Genomic DNA, 18,925 nt, shown 5'->3' on the forward strand with positions numbered 1-18,925 from the left:
GAATCAATCTAAACATTAGGTCATAGACAGAGAACACAGGGGGCTAACACCTTCAACATATTGTCTAGCTATCACCATTGTTAACAGCTAACCCGAGAATGCAACTTTAAAAAAAAGGGTTTTGTGATTTACACATGAAAGAAGTGAAGCTATCACTGTATTCTAACAGATGAAAGGCTTAACAGAAATCAATTCTTCAATGTATAATTTCAGTTACATCACACTGCAAATTCTTGCTATAAATTCTGTGTTACGATCGAGCCCTCCACAATCACCTGATGAAGGAGCGTCGCTCCGAAAGCTAGTGTGCTTCCTGTTGGACTATAACCTGGTGTTGTGTGATTTTTAACTTTGTACACCCCAGTCTAACACCGGCATCTCCGAATCATGACTCTTATTTTCAAAGTTGTTTACAAATGTTGGATTCTATTCTACAAATGTTCCCTTCTCCTATTTCATTTACCCCACCCAACAGCATTCAAAGCCAATGAACTTGCTTCAAACTATTGCTACCCACAAAAGTGCTACCACAGTTCCTCCCAGTATTTGTTTTCCACAGTGTAATTGCTAGCATGTAACTCCTTGTTGCTGTCTGGGGCAGAATAGTACAATAGTACATCAGAACTTCAACCTTGTAACCTTAAGCTGCTGTATCTGAGATTCTTCAGAACTAATACGACTTGCTAAATTTCAATATATAAAAATGATATAAGATGAAATGGTCATAAAATATCCGTGTTGAAACTTTATTGCTGGAACAGCACAGCAGGTCAGGCAGCATCCAGGGAACAGGAGATTCGACGTTTCGGGCACAGGCCCTTCTTCAGGAATCCGTCAGAATTTTCTTTGGATAAAATTTTGAGAAATTACTTTTGCACTGTTTTTTGCTTCATTTGTGAGAGAAACCTGAATGAGGAAGAGTCTGATGGAGCTATAAAGTTATGAAGTGTTGTCATGTATGAGATATAAAAAAAGCCGAACCTGTTCTTAGACTTTATGTCTGATTAATGCAGTTTCTGTTTATGAAGAAGATTTTCCTATGTGTTTTAGAGTCAGTTTGACTCTCTAAAAGGTATACTGCCCAGTTGTATTAAAGTGGCTGATGGACAAGATTGAAGAGTTGGAAGCCAATTTAGGATCATGCATACTAATTCTAAGAGTTCATTATGTTCTGGCTTAAGATGGGACTTCTGAGATTTTGTCCTTCCATGAGCAATCTCTGGCACAGCAATGCAGACTGCAAGTTTGTAAGTTTGGAGATATGGAACTCGTGGAGCTAATCTTGCTGCCTCAATCTAACACATAGACAGAGGAGTGTTTCCCAGGTCAGGAATGTGATTGCATGAATAGTGGGATTTACAGTTCAACTTTCTGGAATCTGATAATTCGGGCTGGTTGGTGGAATGATGAGTGGATCATGATTGTGTGTGTTGGGTGTACAGTCTTCACAGTGACTTGGCACAGATACTTCTGAAGTACATGGAACTGACTAAGAGAAGTTCTTCAGCCCCATTGAGATGAGGAAGTCTTTTCTAGGAACCATCAGTAAATTTTCTCACCAGCATCAAAATAATTAACCTCATCCTCAATTACGTGTTCCTGTTGTCACAAGCTTTTGCCTGTAACTCACCTCAAGTTGCCACTTTTCCACATTCCAGCACCAAATGCCTGTCAGCTACAGGCCTCATTGACTTCCTGTCATCTACTCAATTCCTCTAAGCATGTTGGGGAGCTCATCATTTCTATTGCTGAAATATTGTCAGAGTCATAGGCTTCACAGTATCCAGTGCCTTCAACTGTGTCTTGATATCATATGGAATGAATAAAATTGTCTAAAGACTGGCTTTTGTGAAACTGGAGAAGGCAGTAATGCAGCGTTCATTTGACACCTCTGGCTGAAGATTGTCGCAAATGCTTCAGCCTTACATTTTGCACTGATATGTTAGGCCTGCCCATCATTGAGACTGAGTGTATTTGTGGAGCATACTTCTCCAATGAGTTTTTAAATTGTTCACCATCATTCACATTGGGATGTGACAGAATAGCAGAGCTTAGACCTGATCTGTTGGTTGTGGAAATATTTAACTCTGCCTATCACTTGGTGCTTATGCTGTTTGGTATATCAGTGGTTTGGTATATCAGTAGTCCTTTTTTTTCGCTTTCCCAGCTTGACACCTCATTTTTCCATTCGCTTGGTGCTGCTCCTGGTATACTGTCCAGCACTCTTCAATAAACCAGGGCGAATCCCTGCGTTTGATGACAATTATAGATTGGGGGTATGCCAGGCCTTGGAGTTGCACAAGTACAATTTTACTGCTGATGCCCACAGCACCTCATGGATCGCCAGTCTTAAGTAGTTGGATGTTTTCACAATCTATCCTGCTTAGCACAGAGATAGTGACCCACAACGCAATGGAGGGTATTCGCAATGTGAAGATGGGATTTTTCCTCCACTTGGACTGTGCTGGCAACCCCTACTGCGAATGTAAGGGACAGATGCGTGTGTGAATGGTGGATTGGTGAGGTAATTTGGTTTTCCTTTATGATTTCCTCACCAGCTACCACAAACCCGGTCTTGCAGCTATGTCCTTTAGGACTTGACCAGCTCAGTAGTGGTGCTCCTCAGTCAACCTTCGTGTGGGCAATGAAGTCACCCACCCAGAATAATTCTGCACCCTTTGCCAACCTCAGTTCTTACTCCAAGCTGTGCTCAACATGGAACAATACTGATTTATTAGCTTGGGGTTGATGGGGTTTTTTGGGTTTGTTGGAGAACATGGAAATCAGCGGGAGGTTTCCTTGCCAATGTTTGATCTGATTCCATTTGACTTCATGAGATCCAGAGTCAATGTTGAGTACTCCCAAGGTGATTTCCTCTGACACAATACTGCTATATTGCCACCTTACTGGGTCTGTCCTGCTGATGGGGAAGGAATGGTAATGGTGATGTCTGGGACATTATCTGTACGAGATGACTCGGTGATGTCAGGCTTATGCTTGTCTAGTCTGTAAGACATGAGACCCTTCCTTGGCACTAGACCTAGATGTTAATAAGGAGTTCCTTGCAAGTGTGAAAAGAGCTGTGTTTTTTACTTTCACTTCTGGTGCCGAGGACCATGCTGGGTATTCCATTTGATTTTATTCCTTTGAGGCTTTTTAGCAATTTTATACAACTTGAGTAGTGTGGCAGGCCGCTTCAGAGGGCAGTGAAGGGTCAACCATGCTACTGTGTGTCTGGAGGCACAAAATAGGCCAGACCAGATGAGAATGGCAGCTTTCCAGATGGACATTAGTGAACCTGATGGGTTTTTGTTATTACAATTGACAATAGTTTAATTAGACTTTTAGTTTCAGATTTGATTGTTGTTAATTCACTTTCCAAAGTCTGCCACAATGGAATCCAAACATAGATACCCAGAACATTTCCTGGGTCTTTGGTTTGCTTATCCAACAACCATGTGCTATGCTAAGGCCTCCCCCTTCGCTCTTGAACATATGTCTTTTTGAGGCTATTCAACCTGCTCCTGTGGCCTGTAGAAGCAGAGGAAAATATTCATTCAGCATGTCTGTTTTAGTAGTTCATAAAACTGTTTGTTGCTATGTTGCATCAGCCTTGATGAAGAGTGGTGCCCTTTAAGCTATATATCCAATTGTCTTTCTCTAATGGGAAGAGATTCCTATGGAACTTCATGCACTATGGCTAATTATCCACTAACGTACCTACCATTCCAGTATAAGTTGCCTCTCTTCATCCTATTTTCAAATATTGTTGCTCGCCCTTAGGCCACTGATATCAATTGGCATTCCATCTTCCAAAGCAGTTAGAATCAGCTAACTGTACATGGAAATTCAACCTTTGACTCTCTGGTCTGTGTGGCTTAGTCGAACGCCTGATGGTGTTTTTAACCACAGACTCAGCAGGAGATTTACACTGATTTATATTTACCTATGATGTAACTGCAATGAATAAAGAATCACAGTTATGTTTCAGAATCTAGCCTTGGGATGCAAAGTTACAAGTTGGAATTTACGCTCACTGAAATAGGCAATGGTATGTGCTCTTTGTATTTCCAAAGAACATCAGGCTGCAATTAAACACAAGAGAGATGTTACTTTGAGTAAATGAATTAAACAAATGCTAATTAAAAAAAAACAGAAGTGCTGTACTTTCACATGTAAAATGCAATTTCATTGCACACTCCGGTCAAACTTGAAGGCTATGATTTAGTTTGACAGGAAGTGTAACATGATAAAAAAATCACCTTCAGGCACTTATCTTGCTTGAAGTACTGTTTATAATTGTAAGTGAACTGAATGCTAATGTCTGTCACAAATAATAAAAATAAATTATGATAAGTCAGAATCGAAAATCATACCTCCTCTTGTAAAGTTTTTAACCTCGCCCTTAGCTGCTTATAGTTTGATTCTTATTCTGGTGAAATACTGTACAATAATAGTCTTTAAAGGTTCTTATAATAATGTAACTTTAATATATGTGGAGTTACCCTAATGTATAGCTTCACATTTTCTGTAAGGGTGCAACATCTTAAATTTGCTGTTGGGAGATGTTGGGAACTGAATGGTTTTGGCACATCCCGCATTTATTACTTACCCCTAATTGTCTTTCAACAAGTGGTGCTGAGCCATGAACCATTAAATAGTTAACAAGGCCATTTCAGAGAGCAGTTTAAATTCAAACAGAATGCCTTCGGTCTGGAGTCACATCTCGGCCAGACTAATGGAAGATAGTGGATTAGATTAGATTAGATTACTTACAGTGTGGAAACAGGCCCTTCGGCCCAACACAATTCACCTGACCTGCACATCTTTGGACTGTGGGAGGAAACCAGAGCACCCGGAGGAAACCCATGCAGACACGGGGAGAACGTGCAAACTCCACACAGTCAGTCGCCTGAGGCGGGAATTGAACCCGGATCTCTGGCGCTGTGATGCAGCAGTGCTAACCACTGTGCCACCGTGCCGCCCACAAATGTGGACTTCCTCCTCTGAAAGATTTTAGTGAGTTTAATGAGTTTTCACAACTAAATAGTAAGTGCTAGGAAATGCAGGGTTACAGGGATAGGGTAGGGAGGTGGGTCTGTGTGGGATGCTCTTCAGAGAGTTGGTGTGAACTTGATGAGCTGAATGGCCTGCTTCCATACTGTAGCGATTCTATGAATTGACTGCAACCTTGTGTTCTTACCTCCCTGTGCCCATGCAACATTTCATAGCAGTCATCAGTTAATAAACATCCAAATGGTATGTGACCATCCCCAAATCATTAATGGCAAGTTACAGAAAGTAACCACAACACCCATATTTTATGGACATTATGAATTCCCATTTATTTTGTTAGAAATTATTCCAGGATAGGGTTATTAACTTTAGTTGAGAGTTATGGCATTGCTGTGCAATTCTCCATTGGCTCCAATTAAATGCTTATAATCTGACATGTGAGATGACAGCGTCATAATTCAGGATGACATTAAGTGCACTGAAAGGAACAGTTAGAAAAATGGCATTGGGCCAGATATTCTGAGGAGAGGCAATCTCTACCCTTTTTTTGTGAAAGGAGAGTGATCCATATTTCTGTGAAGTGATCGTGGTCAGGGCTCCTTCACAAATGCAGAGCATTATTTTCATTCTGACAGTTCTGTCATGGTGCAGAACAGTTGGGGGAAGACAAACCACTACCCCCTTTTAAAGCAGTCAGCTGCCATATTCTGAAATTTAAAGGTCCAAAATCAAGGACAATCACTTTGATAGCAGCTCATAAAAGGTAAGTATATAATGGAAGTGTGAGGTCAGGGACCAGCTAAGTAGGATGTAAGCTAGGTATTGATAGTGTGTCAGCTGGTTGGGATGCCAAGTGGTTAGAAGAGGGGTCATCTCGGTAGTGGTAGGTTGCCAGGGTAGGGAGAGAGTGCCAGAGGGTAGATTGCCTTGAGTAGGGATAGTTTGCCTGGAGGTAGGATATTATGGGTGAGGGTAGGTTGCCAGGAGGCAGTTAGAGTGAAGGGGCCGATTTCCAGAGGGTTGTAGGGGGTCAGGGCTGAAGTGGTGAAGTGGGTTGGGTCTGATGTTGGGCTCAAAGAGAGTGTCAAGTCCAGCTCATGTGAAAGGGGAGACAGGTCCAGCAATGGCCAAAGGAGGATATTGGAGCCAGTGGCATGGTAGGGGTGTCGGATGTCTGGGGTGTCAGGTCAGGGACTGGGGCATTTAAGTGCTCTGGGACAGATATAGTTGAGGGTGTGTATGATAAGTTTGGTGTCATTGAAGAGTTAGCCAGGAGTTAGACTATGTATTTTCCTGAGTAACTATTTACTTCATTGCTTCAGAACCCTCCACACTCTCTGATTTAAATGAAGACTTTTGGAAGGTGCAGAGGAATTGCCTGTGGAAAATTCAATTCTCCTGGGCAATTTGTGTGATGTCTGCTACAATGCAGATTTTGTGAGTTCTCACCTACACTGGAATACTGCCTCTCTGGCCATTGGAAAATCCAGGCTAAGGTCATTGAAAAAGTATGTCCATTTTTCGGGAAGATGAACAGTGACCTGCCATGAGGAAGAAAAGCTCAAGGTGTAGCTTGAGGAAAAGGAGCACAGTGGTAGTGCAGGTTCAACAGTTGCTGCTTGAAATTTCACCCAATGGTAGATCTAACACTTGCTGCTTGGTTCCTGAGGTGTCAGAGAACTGTTGTGTATTTCCAATGTTCTGAGGTATTCTTCAAGTTACAGTTTACTTTGATTCTTGAAGTATAAATTGACTCACTGTCGCAATGTTGTTCTTTTTGCTTAACAAAATCCTGTCCTCCCTCTAATGTGTGAGAAGGAAATTACCTTTTGCTTCTTCATCTGTGTAATCACATTATCACCAGAGCCTTCTTTCATTTGGGACTTATACTGTAAATGCCCTGTATATTTATCTCTCCGACAAATTTCAGCCGTCTCCTCCTTACTGACCTCTTTCAACATGCTGTTGTTCAATTCTTCCAAAGTTTGGCTACGTTGATATCTATGTCGAGAGTGCGGTGCTGGAAAAGCAATGTTTTGGGCATAAGTGCCTGAAATATCGATTCTCCTGCTTCTCGGATGCTGCCTGACCTGCTGTGCTTTTCCAGCACCACACTCCTGATTCTGATCTCCAGCATCTGCAGTCCTCACTTTCTCTCCATTGATATCTATATCATATAACTTAGAATATTTTCTACATTAAGAAGTGCAATATAAGTACATATTGCTACTCTGTTTAACTGATAAAGTCGTATTCTTATGATATTTTTCAATTGACTACTCAGTTGTTTATCACTGTGTGCTCTGGCAGATCAGAGTTTCTTACGGCATTGGGGGCATTCTAGCGAAGTTTGCCGATGATACGAAGTTAGGTGGACAGGCAGGTAGTACTGAGGAAGTGGGGAGGCTGCAGAAGGATCTTGACAGGTTGGGAGAGTGGTCCAGGAAATGGCTGATGGAATTTAACGTGAGCAAGTGCGAGGTCTTGCACTTTGGCAAAAAGAATAAAAGCATAGACTACTTTCTAAATGGTGAGAAAATTAATAAAGCCAAACCACAAAGGGATCTGGGAGTGCTAGTCAAGGATTCTCTAAAGGTAAACATGCAGGTTGAGTCCGTGATTAAGAAAGCGAATGCAATGTTGTCTCTTATCTCAAAAGGGTTGGAATATAAAAGCAGAGATGTACCACTAAGACATTATAAAGCTCTGGTTAGGCCCCATTTGGAGTACTGTGTCCAGTTTTGGTCCCCACACCCCAGGAAGGACATACTGGCACTGGAACGTGTCCAGCGGAGATTCACACGGATGATCCCTGGAATGACAGGTCTAACATATGAGGAACGGCTGAGGATACTGGGATTGTATTCGTTGGAGTTTAGAAGATTAAGGGGAGACTTAATAGAGACGTACAAAATAATACATGGCTTGGAAAAGGTGGATACTAGGAAATTGTTTCCGTTAGACGAGGAGACTAGGACCCGTGGACACAGCCTTAGAATTAGACGGGGTCATTTCAGAACAGAAATGCGGACACATTTCTTCAGCCAGAGAGTGGTGGGCCTGTGGAATCCATTGCCACGGAGTGCAGTGGAAGCCGGGACGCTAAATGTCTTCAAAGCCGAGATTGATAGATTCTTGTTGTCTCGAGGAATTAAGGGCTACGGGGAGAACGCTGGTAAGTGGAGCTGAAATGCGCATCAGCCATGATTGAATGGCGGAGTGGACTTGATGGGCCGAATGGCCTTACTTCCACTCCTATGTCTTATGGTCTTATGGCATTTATGTAGACATATTTAAGAAGAAATGGCAAAGATTTGAGCTTGTATTTAATTTATCATGTGGTTCTTGAGTCTTGTCAATCCTGAGGAAAGGTCACATGAGAAACTCAGCTACAAATTATAAAGAAAAACAGCAGGTCATATAAGAAACTCAGCTACAAAGTATTAAAAAAAAGCAGCACCCTCTAGTCTTACTAATGTTGTATCTTTTGAAAAGTGTTGTATGTAACCTTTTATATGTCTTTTATTCTATATATACCTAAATGTCTTCTGTATCACTGTCTGTACTATTTAACTGCTATAATGATAATCTCTTATGGTGCCCTCTGATATAGGTGTCCCACTGAAACCCAGAAAGGAACTAAGTTTTACAGAGTTACCAACTGGAAATCTGGAGATCAAATGGTCATCAAAGTTCAACATTTCTGTCGAACCAGTTATCTATGTTGTACATCGAAGATGGAACTATGGCATCCATCCTAGTGAAGATGACGCCTCTCACTGGCAAACTGTAGCACAGGTCAGTAATACACATAAACCAGATGGTTATTTTTCATATTACACTCAAATAATAATCACTGCTTGGAAACTTCATGTAAGACAGGAGTGGATGGATTCTTGACTGTCAATGAGTTAAGGCTATTGGGGTGAGAGGGAAAATGGAGATTGGCCATGAGATAATCGAACGGTGGAGCAGGCTAGAGGGTCAATGGGCCTATTCCTGCTTCTAATTTGTATTTTCACATGTCAAAAGTTATTTGGGGAAGTGAATTCTAGATTTCTGCTATACTTTATGTGAAAAAATGCTGTCGGACTCTGCTCCTAAGTGGCATTGATCCTATTTTGAGATTATGTTTTCTTATTATGGATTCCTCCATCACAGGAAATAGTTTCTCTACATCTACTAATAAATCCTGAAATAATTTAAAATACCTTGTTTAGATTATGCATCAACTATCTGAACTCAAGGGGATACAAGCCAAGTTCATGTAATTGTTTCTCATGATGTGACTTCTTAAGTTCCAGTGAATCATTCCAGCTGAACTGTGTACTGTAACTCTCTTATGTGTCAGCTGTGGTTGGTAGCACACTTGCCTCTGAGTCATATGGAGCCAAGTCGCACTCCAGGGACTGGGTATTACATACCTTGGCTGGAGTTTCTGTCATGGAGGCACATAAAATAGGAGGGCGAACCACACTCCCACCATCATCACCCCCCCACACTTGCCCACCACAACTAACACTGCAGAGGTCTTAACGTTAATAAGGATGGAGCAGGGAAAGGGGCTGTGAAATTAGCAGCCAGCTCACCAGATGTAAATAAATAACTGAAAACACAAAAGAGCAACCAACCCAATATTATCGTGCCCAATATTATCGTGCCCAATATTATCGTGCCCAATATTATCATGCCCAATATTACCATGCCCAACATTACTGTGCCCAATATTATCGTGCCCAATATTATCGTGCCCAATATTATCGTGTCCAATATTACCGTGCCCAATATTACCGTGCCCAATATTATCGTGCCCAATATTATCATGTCCAATATTATCGTGCCCAATATTATCGTGCCCAATATTATCGTGCCCAACCATAACATAGATTTTAAATGGCAGAACAGAAGGTGAAGTACTCCTTGACCTCCCTCGGTCAGGGGAACCATGGGAACTTCAGTCTGGGCAAGTTGCCGTACCAGCAGCAGCCACCACAATCGGATTGGCTGACAGCTCCAGCAAGTGGGATTTCTTGCCACTGAGGAGCAGATATCCCACTATCCACTAAGTTAGCTCACCCCAGCAAGTTATAGATGCAGACAGGCTGGTTCTGTCTCCAATAGTTGGCTGCAAACTTACCTGGTGGGAGTTGGGTGTGAGTTGGTGGGAGGGGTAGATCCCAGAGAACTTGCTACCAAGGTGGTTAACTCGAGTCAGGGAATTTTCAAGGGCAGTGAGAGATGGGTAATAAATGCTGGCCTTGCCAGCGACACTTTGTAATAGAATAAATAAATAAATAATTCCTGACTCGTTTGACCTCCCTCAGTAGAAACCTTCCCAAGTGACATGGTCTTCACTCCACTTAGTGGGTGTGAATAGAGTCAGTCCTGGTATCCTTGAAAGTGTACTGTAGGAGGCGACATGGACAGCCTTGATGAGCTGGTAAATAGTCTGCCTTAGCTCCCTGGAACTTCGTTATGATTGTATTGTAGCATTTTCTGTCTTTGACACCTCAACAAAAGGCGCTAAATGCACTTGTCACTGCTATCAACTAGTCAAGAAAATCATTTTAACTAGGAATGAATAGAAATAGTTGCTTTGAATAATTGTCAACCATGGGAAGCAGGCTAATATCCTCCTAACATCTTATTCCTCTAATTTTAACAGAGCACACAAGACAACAATCTCCTCAAAGGGTCACCCCCTCAATCACTCCACCCTCCACTAACTCCATACAATGGCCCTCTATACTATCTTGCCAGATCTCAGGAGCCACACTGAAATGAAATGTCATTGTATACCCAATTCATTATACTAAAACAACTCCCACTCCTGAAAAACCATTCAGCTTCTCAACTCTCTTATAAAAACAAACCAACTTCTATGCATACTCCACATCAACACAGCAATTATTTGAATAACCTTTTAAAACTGTCAATTTATGAATGAAGTCAGAAACCTCCACCCCAACTGAGATATTTGTAAACTTTGGAAATCAGCCAAGCTTTCATAAAACATCCTTAGGGAGGTGTAAACAAATCAATTCTGAAATGGCTAGAGTAGCTTTGTAATTATAACTAACGCTTGCAGCCTATTGTCTCTCTCTTTTAATAACTTCACATCATTTAGTCCCGATCTACCCTTTAAAAACATTTATATCTACAACAAAAATTTATGACTCCCTCACTATGGTTTTAAGATTCTTGTGACAGCCAAAGCAGTTTCTATTTGAACTCACCTTGTTGAGTTTGTGTCTCTATCATATGTGAATCATGCCTTGGCCCCTTTCTCTTACTAACGAAAACCGGATCTGTCAGAAATGGGATGGGGGATCTGGACGAAAGAACTAAGGGCATTTTTTTGCCAGGTTTGCAGATAACACAAAGATAGGTGGAGGGATAGGTGGGTAGTGTTGAGGAATAGGGAGGCTGCAGAAAGACTTGGACAGGCTAGAAGAATAGGCAAAGAAGTGGCAGATGGAATACAATGTGGGAAAGTGTGAGGTTATGTACTTAGAATAGAGGCATAAACTATTTTCTAAATGGGGTAAGGCTTTGAAAATCTGAAGCACAGAGGGACTTGGGAGTCCTAGTTCAGGATTCTCTTAAGGTTAACAAGAAGGTTCAGTTGGCCGTTAGGAAGGCAAATGCAATGTTAGCATTCATTTTAAGAGGCATAAAATACAACTGCTAAGGCTCTGGTCAGACCATATTTAGAATATTGTGAGCAGTTTTGGGCCCCTTGCCTAAGGAAGCATGTGCTGACTTTGAAGAGGGTCCAGAGGAATTTCACGAGAATGATCCTGGAGATAAAAGGCTTGCCATATGAGGAACGGTTGAGGACTCAGGGTCTGTAATCGATGGAGTTTAGAAGGATGAGGGAGATCTCACTGAAACTTAGAGAGTACTGAGAGGCTTGGATAGAGTGGACATGGAGAAGATGTTTCCACTAGTAGGATAGACAAGGACTCAAGGCAGACCTTCAGTGTGATGGAACAATGCTTTAGAACAGGGATGAAGAGGATTTTCTGCAGCCAGAGGATGCTGAATCTGTGGAACTCAATACTGCAGAAGGCTGTGGAAGCCAAATAATTGAGTGTATTTAAGACAGCGACAGATAGATAGGTTCTTGATTTGTAAGAGGGTCAGAGCTAATGGGGAGAAGACAGGAAAATGGGGTTGGGAATCATATCAGTCATGAATGAATACTGGAGCAGACCAGATGGGTTGAAAGGCCTACTACTGCTCCTGTATCTTCTGGGCTGTGGGGCTTTCAGGATCAGCCTGTCATTTTGGAAGCTCTGTGGGGTTTGCACACATGCAAGAGTCCAGGCCCTTGAATGGATTTTGAATCTGGTATCATGTAACCCTAAGGTGAGAGAACCATCAACTGTGCCACACCTAATACAGATTTCCAGGCTTCTGGCCAATATTTATTCCTTAATCAGCATCACAAATGCAATCTTTCTGATCATTATCACATTGTAGTTTGTAGGTGTCTGAGTGTAAATTGGTTGTAGCGCAATTACCACACTGCAACAGTGACTACATTTGAAACATACTTAGGGCGGCACGGTGGCTTAGTAGTTAGCACTGATGTCTCACAGCACCAGGGTCCCAGGTTTGATTCCAGCCTCGGGCGACTGTGTGGAGTTTGCACATTCTCTGTCTGAGTGGGTTTCCTCCGGGCGCTCCGGTTCCTCCCGGTGCTCCGGTTTCCTCCCACAGTCCAAAGATATGCAGGTCAGGTGAATTGGCCATAGTGTTAGGTCCATTAGTTAGAGGGAAATGAGTCTGAGTGGGTAACTCTTCGGAGGTTCGGTGTGTACTGGTTGGGTCGAAGGGTCTGTTTCCGTACAGTAGGGAACCTAATCTAAAAATGCCTTATATGAATGCAAATTTTTCTTTCAAGGCCAATAAACCTTTCTTGAGGTTCAGTGAAAGTAAAACGGAACAGTACCCCAGGTGTGGATCTGACCAAGGTTCTGTATAACTGAGGCATCACTTTGTGATTTCCTCACTTTTATACTCTAGCCACTCGTGATAAAAGCCAAGATTTCATGAGTGTTTGGAGTACTTTTTATACCTGTACCTGAGCTTGAAGTCCACCAAGGTTAAGTAATAGGACACTCACATAAAATCACGTTTGTCCTGCCTGAGTTAAAACAGCCACAGCAGGAACAAAAGTCTGAGTGGTCTAGGGGCCTGAAAATTGGGTGATATGGCAGAAAAAGTGCAAGAATCACACGAGATGTCCAGCGAGGCCTATCTCGAAGTTGGGAACAGTACCCAATATCAAAGACAGTTTCTCACCAGGCAGAGGCAAGTTGTGTATGAAAGGGGATTATTGTTTTTTAATAACCTTATTAGCAGCAGAGTTTGCCTCATCAATATGTAACATTCCATCATAGCACCCCTGAAACAAACAGGATACTGAAAGTTCTTGACATGGAAGTCACAACCACTGATACCCCAGCTCCCCACTTGTTCCAAAGGACTTCCATATTGCACAACAACAGCTGACATCTCAGGGCACGCTGCATGGGCAGTGACTACGTGTAACCAAGTCCACAGACATCTGACCCGTGCCAGCCTCTAAGAACCTCATGCCATGATTCTGGTCCACCTACAGTGTGATTCTGCATTTCAGTGCTGCCCCTTGGGCTGAACTAGCAGCTAGTTTCTAATACTGCTGTAGGGACATTTTGTGCTCAGGGGCATGCGTCCAGCTCGTGGACTGGACCAGGCTGCTTTGCTGGGTTGTTTGCTTGCTCACTCACTTTGAGCTTACCTGGATATTCATAGCATGCCTCCTTTAACTTGCCTGGCCTCGATGTAGCATACAACTCTGCCAGAGATACACTGGGCTCATTGTTCTAACAAAGAGTCATTGGATTTGAAATGTTAACTCTGATTTTCTCTCCATGCTGCAAGACCTCCTGAGTGTCTCGAGTATTTTTCATACCTCCAGCATCTGTAATTCTTTGTTTTATTTTATTTTGTTCTATAAGTTGCTGTCCTGCAATGGTCTGGGCTGTGTTATGCATGATACTGAATTGCAGGCTCACTGATGAATAACTAGTAGATGACTTCTCTTACTGCCAGTATATTGACTGTGTTCAGAACCATGATGACTTGTGATTTGTTGTGACATTTATAACTGTAAGAGATTTACCAGTTTGTAACTGAAGTGTTTTATCAATCAAAACTCCAAACAGAAATCCTGTCACAGCAAAGACATTTTCAATTGACACCAGTTTTTTAATTGAAAAGCTTTGATGGATCAGCAGATAGACCTGGGTTAAGCCAAAATCTATGTCAATTAATAGGGTCAGCTAATTGGATGGTAGGAGAAAGTGAGGACTGCAGATGCTGGAGACCAGAGTTGACAAGTGTGGTGCTGGAAAAGCGCAGCAGGCCAGGCAGCATCCGAGGAGCAGGAGAATCGACGTTTCGGGCATAAGCCCTTCTTCCTGAGTGATTTCTACTTTAAAGTGTGCAGTACTGTTATGTACACAGATATCACTGATGGTATATCGACAATACACAGGGCATTGCCTGCCTCCAGTGAACCCATACCAACAACCTTTGAGGAAATACAACTTGTGGGTTTAATGGAATAAAGCTGCATTGCACTGGTAGATTTGTTTCTTTTCATTCTAATGTTTGAACATTTTATCAACAATATACACAGTTAAAACTAAATCTTTTTGAACAAATTTATTCCAACTTTGGCCTGAGATCCTTTGTAAATATGGGCAGATTTGTGTAACTGTTGCTGCTTCAAACTTCTACATAATTGTATTTCACAATTTGCCTGAGTGTGAGAAAAAGAAGGAGACAGTGAGGTCTGCAGATGCTGGAAATCAGAGTTGAGAGTGTGTTGCTACAAAAGCACAGGAGATCAGGCAGCACAGGAGATCAGGCCGGAGCCCTTCAACAGGATTCCTGCTTTTCCAGCAATACATTCTCAACTGTGAGAAAAAGAAGTTGAGGGAATCAGAAACAGACCAAAGTGAAAGGTAGTTCTTCTTTAAACTCTGAAATTCAAGGAGGAGGCATTTTATTTTAGTAGCAAGAATCTAAATTCATGCATTATTACAATTAGTCTTTCATAGCTTGGTATCATAACATAATGTTTGTAAAATGACAATATTCTCCCTGCTTCCTCCAGATCCTCAATCTATAAGGAATTAAGAAATAGGAGCAGGAGTAGTGAAGCTGAAATATTATCTCTGTTTACTATCCACAGATGCTGCCAGACTTACTGAGTTTCTCCAGCAATTTCTGTTTCTGTTGCAAGAGTAGACAATATAATCCAATGACCCTATTCCACGATTTAATATGATCATGGCAAATCTAATACTGCTATTCCATCTTCCTGCCAGTGCCCTAACCCTTGAATCATTGAGAGACCACATGTCTGTCTATCCCAGTCTTAAACATTTTCAATAATGGATAATTTTTCAGCGCAAGAATGCAGAAGGTGTTTTCTCTGGTGAGTGAGTCTAAGACCAGGGGACATAGGATGAAACTATTTAGGAATGTGATGAAGAGGAATTTTTTCACTCAGAGTGGTGAATCTTTGGAATTCGCTAGCTTATTCAAGACAGAAATTGATAGATTTCTAAAGATTACTTACATTAAGAGATATGTAGATAATGCAAGAAGTGATATGGATGTAGATGATCATCCATGACCTAATTGAATGGCAGTGCAGGCCTACTCCAGCTCCTATGTTCCTTTGATCATCCGCAACCCTTTGGGATTGCGAATTCCAGAGATTCACAATCCTTTGAGTGAAGTAATTTCTCCTCATTTCAGTCCCATCTGATTATCCCTTTATGCAAAGACTGTGACCCTGTATTTTAGATTCCTCAGCAAGCCGAAACTACCTCTCAGCATCTAGCTGCCAAGCTCCTTCAGAATCTTGCATATCTCAATGCTTCTTGTTCTTCTAAATACCATGCAATATTGGACCAATTTACACACCTACTCATCACAAAACCATTCCTTCCTCCCATGGATCAATTTTGTGTGCCTTCACTGTTTCATATCAAAGTACACCCTTCATAAATATGGAGACCAAATAGCAGACAGTACTCCAGAATGGCTTGCCAAAGCTCTGTACAATTAGCGAGGCTTCATAATTCCTGTACTCTAAACTCCTTGCAATAAAGGCCAACATGCCAATTGTCTTCCTAATTGCTTACTGCACCTACATGCTTTTATTCTGCTCTTTTATTTTAATGACCAAAGTAACAATAAGTAACTCACATTTTCATCTGCCATCCTGTTGTCTCTTCAGTTAATCTGTCCATGACTCTTTGAAGCCCCTCTGTGTTCTCCCCATAGCTTACCTTTTCTCTTAGCTGGATTCAAAATTAGATACATTACTTTCTGTATCTTCATTCAAGATTGTAAACAGCTGGGACCTTAGCACGAATCCCTGCTTCCTGTCCATTAACTAAACCACAATCCTTGCTAATATAATACATCTTACTCTATGAGATTTCATCACAGTTATTAAACTGTTGTATGGAGGCTGAATGAATGCCTTTGGAAATCCAAGTACAGTAAATCAAATGGTTCCCTCTTATCTAACCTATTTGTTGCTTCCTCAAATAACTCTAACACATTTGATCTTTTAGTAAAATCCTGTTGACTTCACCAATCACTTTCCAAGTGCATTGTAAAGACTTCCTTAATAACAGCATTCTTTCAAATTACTGAAGTTGGGCAAGTATAAAGTGATGTCTTCCAGATGAAATTTGATTGGTCAAACTACTCGTTGTAAACAAACTACAATTTATTTGAACACTATAGTTGAAGTACAACAAAAGAAAGTGGAACTTAGAATAACAACTCTATTGGAAAACTTAGTAGAATAATTGATACAGTAACTGTTACTAATTAACTCTTCTAATATAGTAATATCCCAAAATGCAAATCTGAAATCAGATATTCTCACATGCAACCCAGCAGCAGAGAGAAAAAATAAATCAAGCAAAGACTCAGCAAAAGCAGCAGCCAGGAGACCTTTACTGCAGTTTCCAATCCTGCTGAGACTCCAGCAACTAACACTGAATCTCAAAGCTAAATAACTACAAGCTACAAATCCTGGTCTATGAGAGCTCGCCATACCTATCCAGGCTGCATCTCAGGTGACTGACTGTGTGGAGTTTGCACATTCTCCCCATGTCTGCGTGGGTTTCCTCCGGGTGCTCCGGTTTCCTCCCACAGTAACAAAGATGTGCGGGTCAGGTGAATTGGCCATGCTAATTTGCCTGTAGTGTTAGGTTAAAGGGGTAAATGTAGGGGTATGGGTGGGTTGCGCTTCGGCGGGTCGGTGTGGACTTGTTGGGCCGAAGGGCCTGTTTCCACACTGTAAGTAATCTAATCTAATGTAAGTAATCTAATCTAATCTAATCTATTGTTCCAACTTTTAAATAAAACCAAGGCCTCACAAGCGGTTTACTTTACTGGCTTTCCAACTAGACAGCTCTTCACCTCTGTCTTAAGACCGCTTTAAAAAAAAACAGGTATAAATAACTTATTAAAGCCATAGCATCGATACACTATCTTTTAACAATACCCTAGAAGGTAGGTACTCAGGACCAGTAGATGGCAGATTTTAGTTCCTCAAGTTTCTCCAATATTTTTTCTCTGCTGGTATTGATATCCTTCATTTCTCCATTTTTTTCTCCCCTAGGTTACCTTCTACTTTCGGTACTGAAACTAGAGCCTTCCATTCTGAAGACAGACAAAATATTTGTTCAATGTGTGTGCCATTTCCTCATTCTCCATGATAGTTTCTCCTGCCTCTGTACCAGTTCATTAGTAAGATTGGTTATCGCAGTCATAATGATGCTGTGACACTATAGTTAAGCTAAGTACAGGTAGTCCCTGGATTGTGACCAGATCCGTTCTGGACTCTGCAAGTAGTTTTGTATGCAAATCAAAACACAATGCAGGAGAGCATAATGCAGCCATTTATAAGTACAGGAAGTGTTCGTAATGTCAGGTTTTTAAAATTACACAGTTTTATGGGATTGTATTTGCAAGTATGAATGTTTCTAAGTCTGACCTTCATAAATCAGGGACCCCCTGTATTCCAGGATTAGGGAGGAAGAAAATCATTCAAAGTTAATGTTTGGATGAATGTCAAGGTTAAGGTTGGCCTGGGGTACAGTGCCCTCTAATATCTATTAGCCTGCTGACCCTTAGCACCAAGTGTTTAATATAATATGATGGTGTTCCTGAGAGACTCCCAGTGTTTGTGGCCAGAATGCATTATAAATATGTTGAGCAATGAACAACCACAGGTTTAGTATGTCAACACCAGGTATATTGAGGAATGTCAGAGGGTCATATACTGGTCACAACCAACATTTGTGACATGAGTAGAATCTTCTGCATCCAGAGGTGGTGAACTAGGGAGTAGGATGGGCACTCAGTTGGATGGGATGGTGGCATATGCAAACCTGTTGCCTTTCCACCTCCACTGGAATTAATGCTTGACCAGCCCATCCTCTCGCCAATTGAAACCCTTAAATGACCAATTAAGGAAGACTGAGAGGTCTCAGGCTGCCACCATTAGCATTCAGTAGAAAGTGAGGATTGTAGACGCTGGAGATCAGAGTCAAAGAGTGTGGTGCTGGAAAAACACACCAGGTCAGGCAGCATCCGAGGAGCAAGATGCTCGAAATATCGATTCTCCTGCTTCTTGGATGCTGCCTGATCAACTCTGCTTTTCCAGCACCACACTGTTCGACCATTAGCATTTGCCCAGCTATTGGAGATCCTGCCACTGTGCAAAATTCCCAATAGCCGCTATCCCTGAGCACCATGCCCCCTCAAGCAGGGCTGGGGGGAGTATGGGGACTCTCGATCAATCAATCAGAGGTTGATC

The 18,925-nt window shown here is 41.7% G+C and overlaps 1 protein-coding gene across 3 annotated transcripts in view; it reads left to right on the forward strand.

Annotated features, from left to right (window-relative positions):
- The window catches only part of LOC122550840 (anosmin-1), a 206,365-nt gene that overhangs the window by 152,278 nt on the left and 35,162 nt on the right, over positions 1-18,925 (forward strand). For all 3 annotated transcript variants that reach the window (XM_043692162.1, XM_043692163.1, XM_043692161.1), the window contains exon 5: positions 8,630-8,814. In XM_043692162.1, coding sequence (XP_043548097.1) covers positions 8,630-8,814 — 185 coding nt within the window. The remainder of the gene's footprint in view (positions 1-8,629; positions 8,815-18,925) is intronic.

This window comes from Chiloscyllium plagiosum, chromosome 6 (assembly GCF_004010195.1).
Source record: "Chiloscyllium plagiosum isolate BGI_BamShark_2017 chromosome 6, ASM401019v2, whole genome shotgun sequence".
NCBI lineage: Eukaryota > Metazoa > Chordata > Chondrichthyes > Orectolobiformes > Hemiscylliidae > Chiloscyllium > Chiloscyllium plagiosum.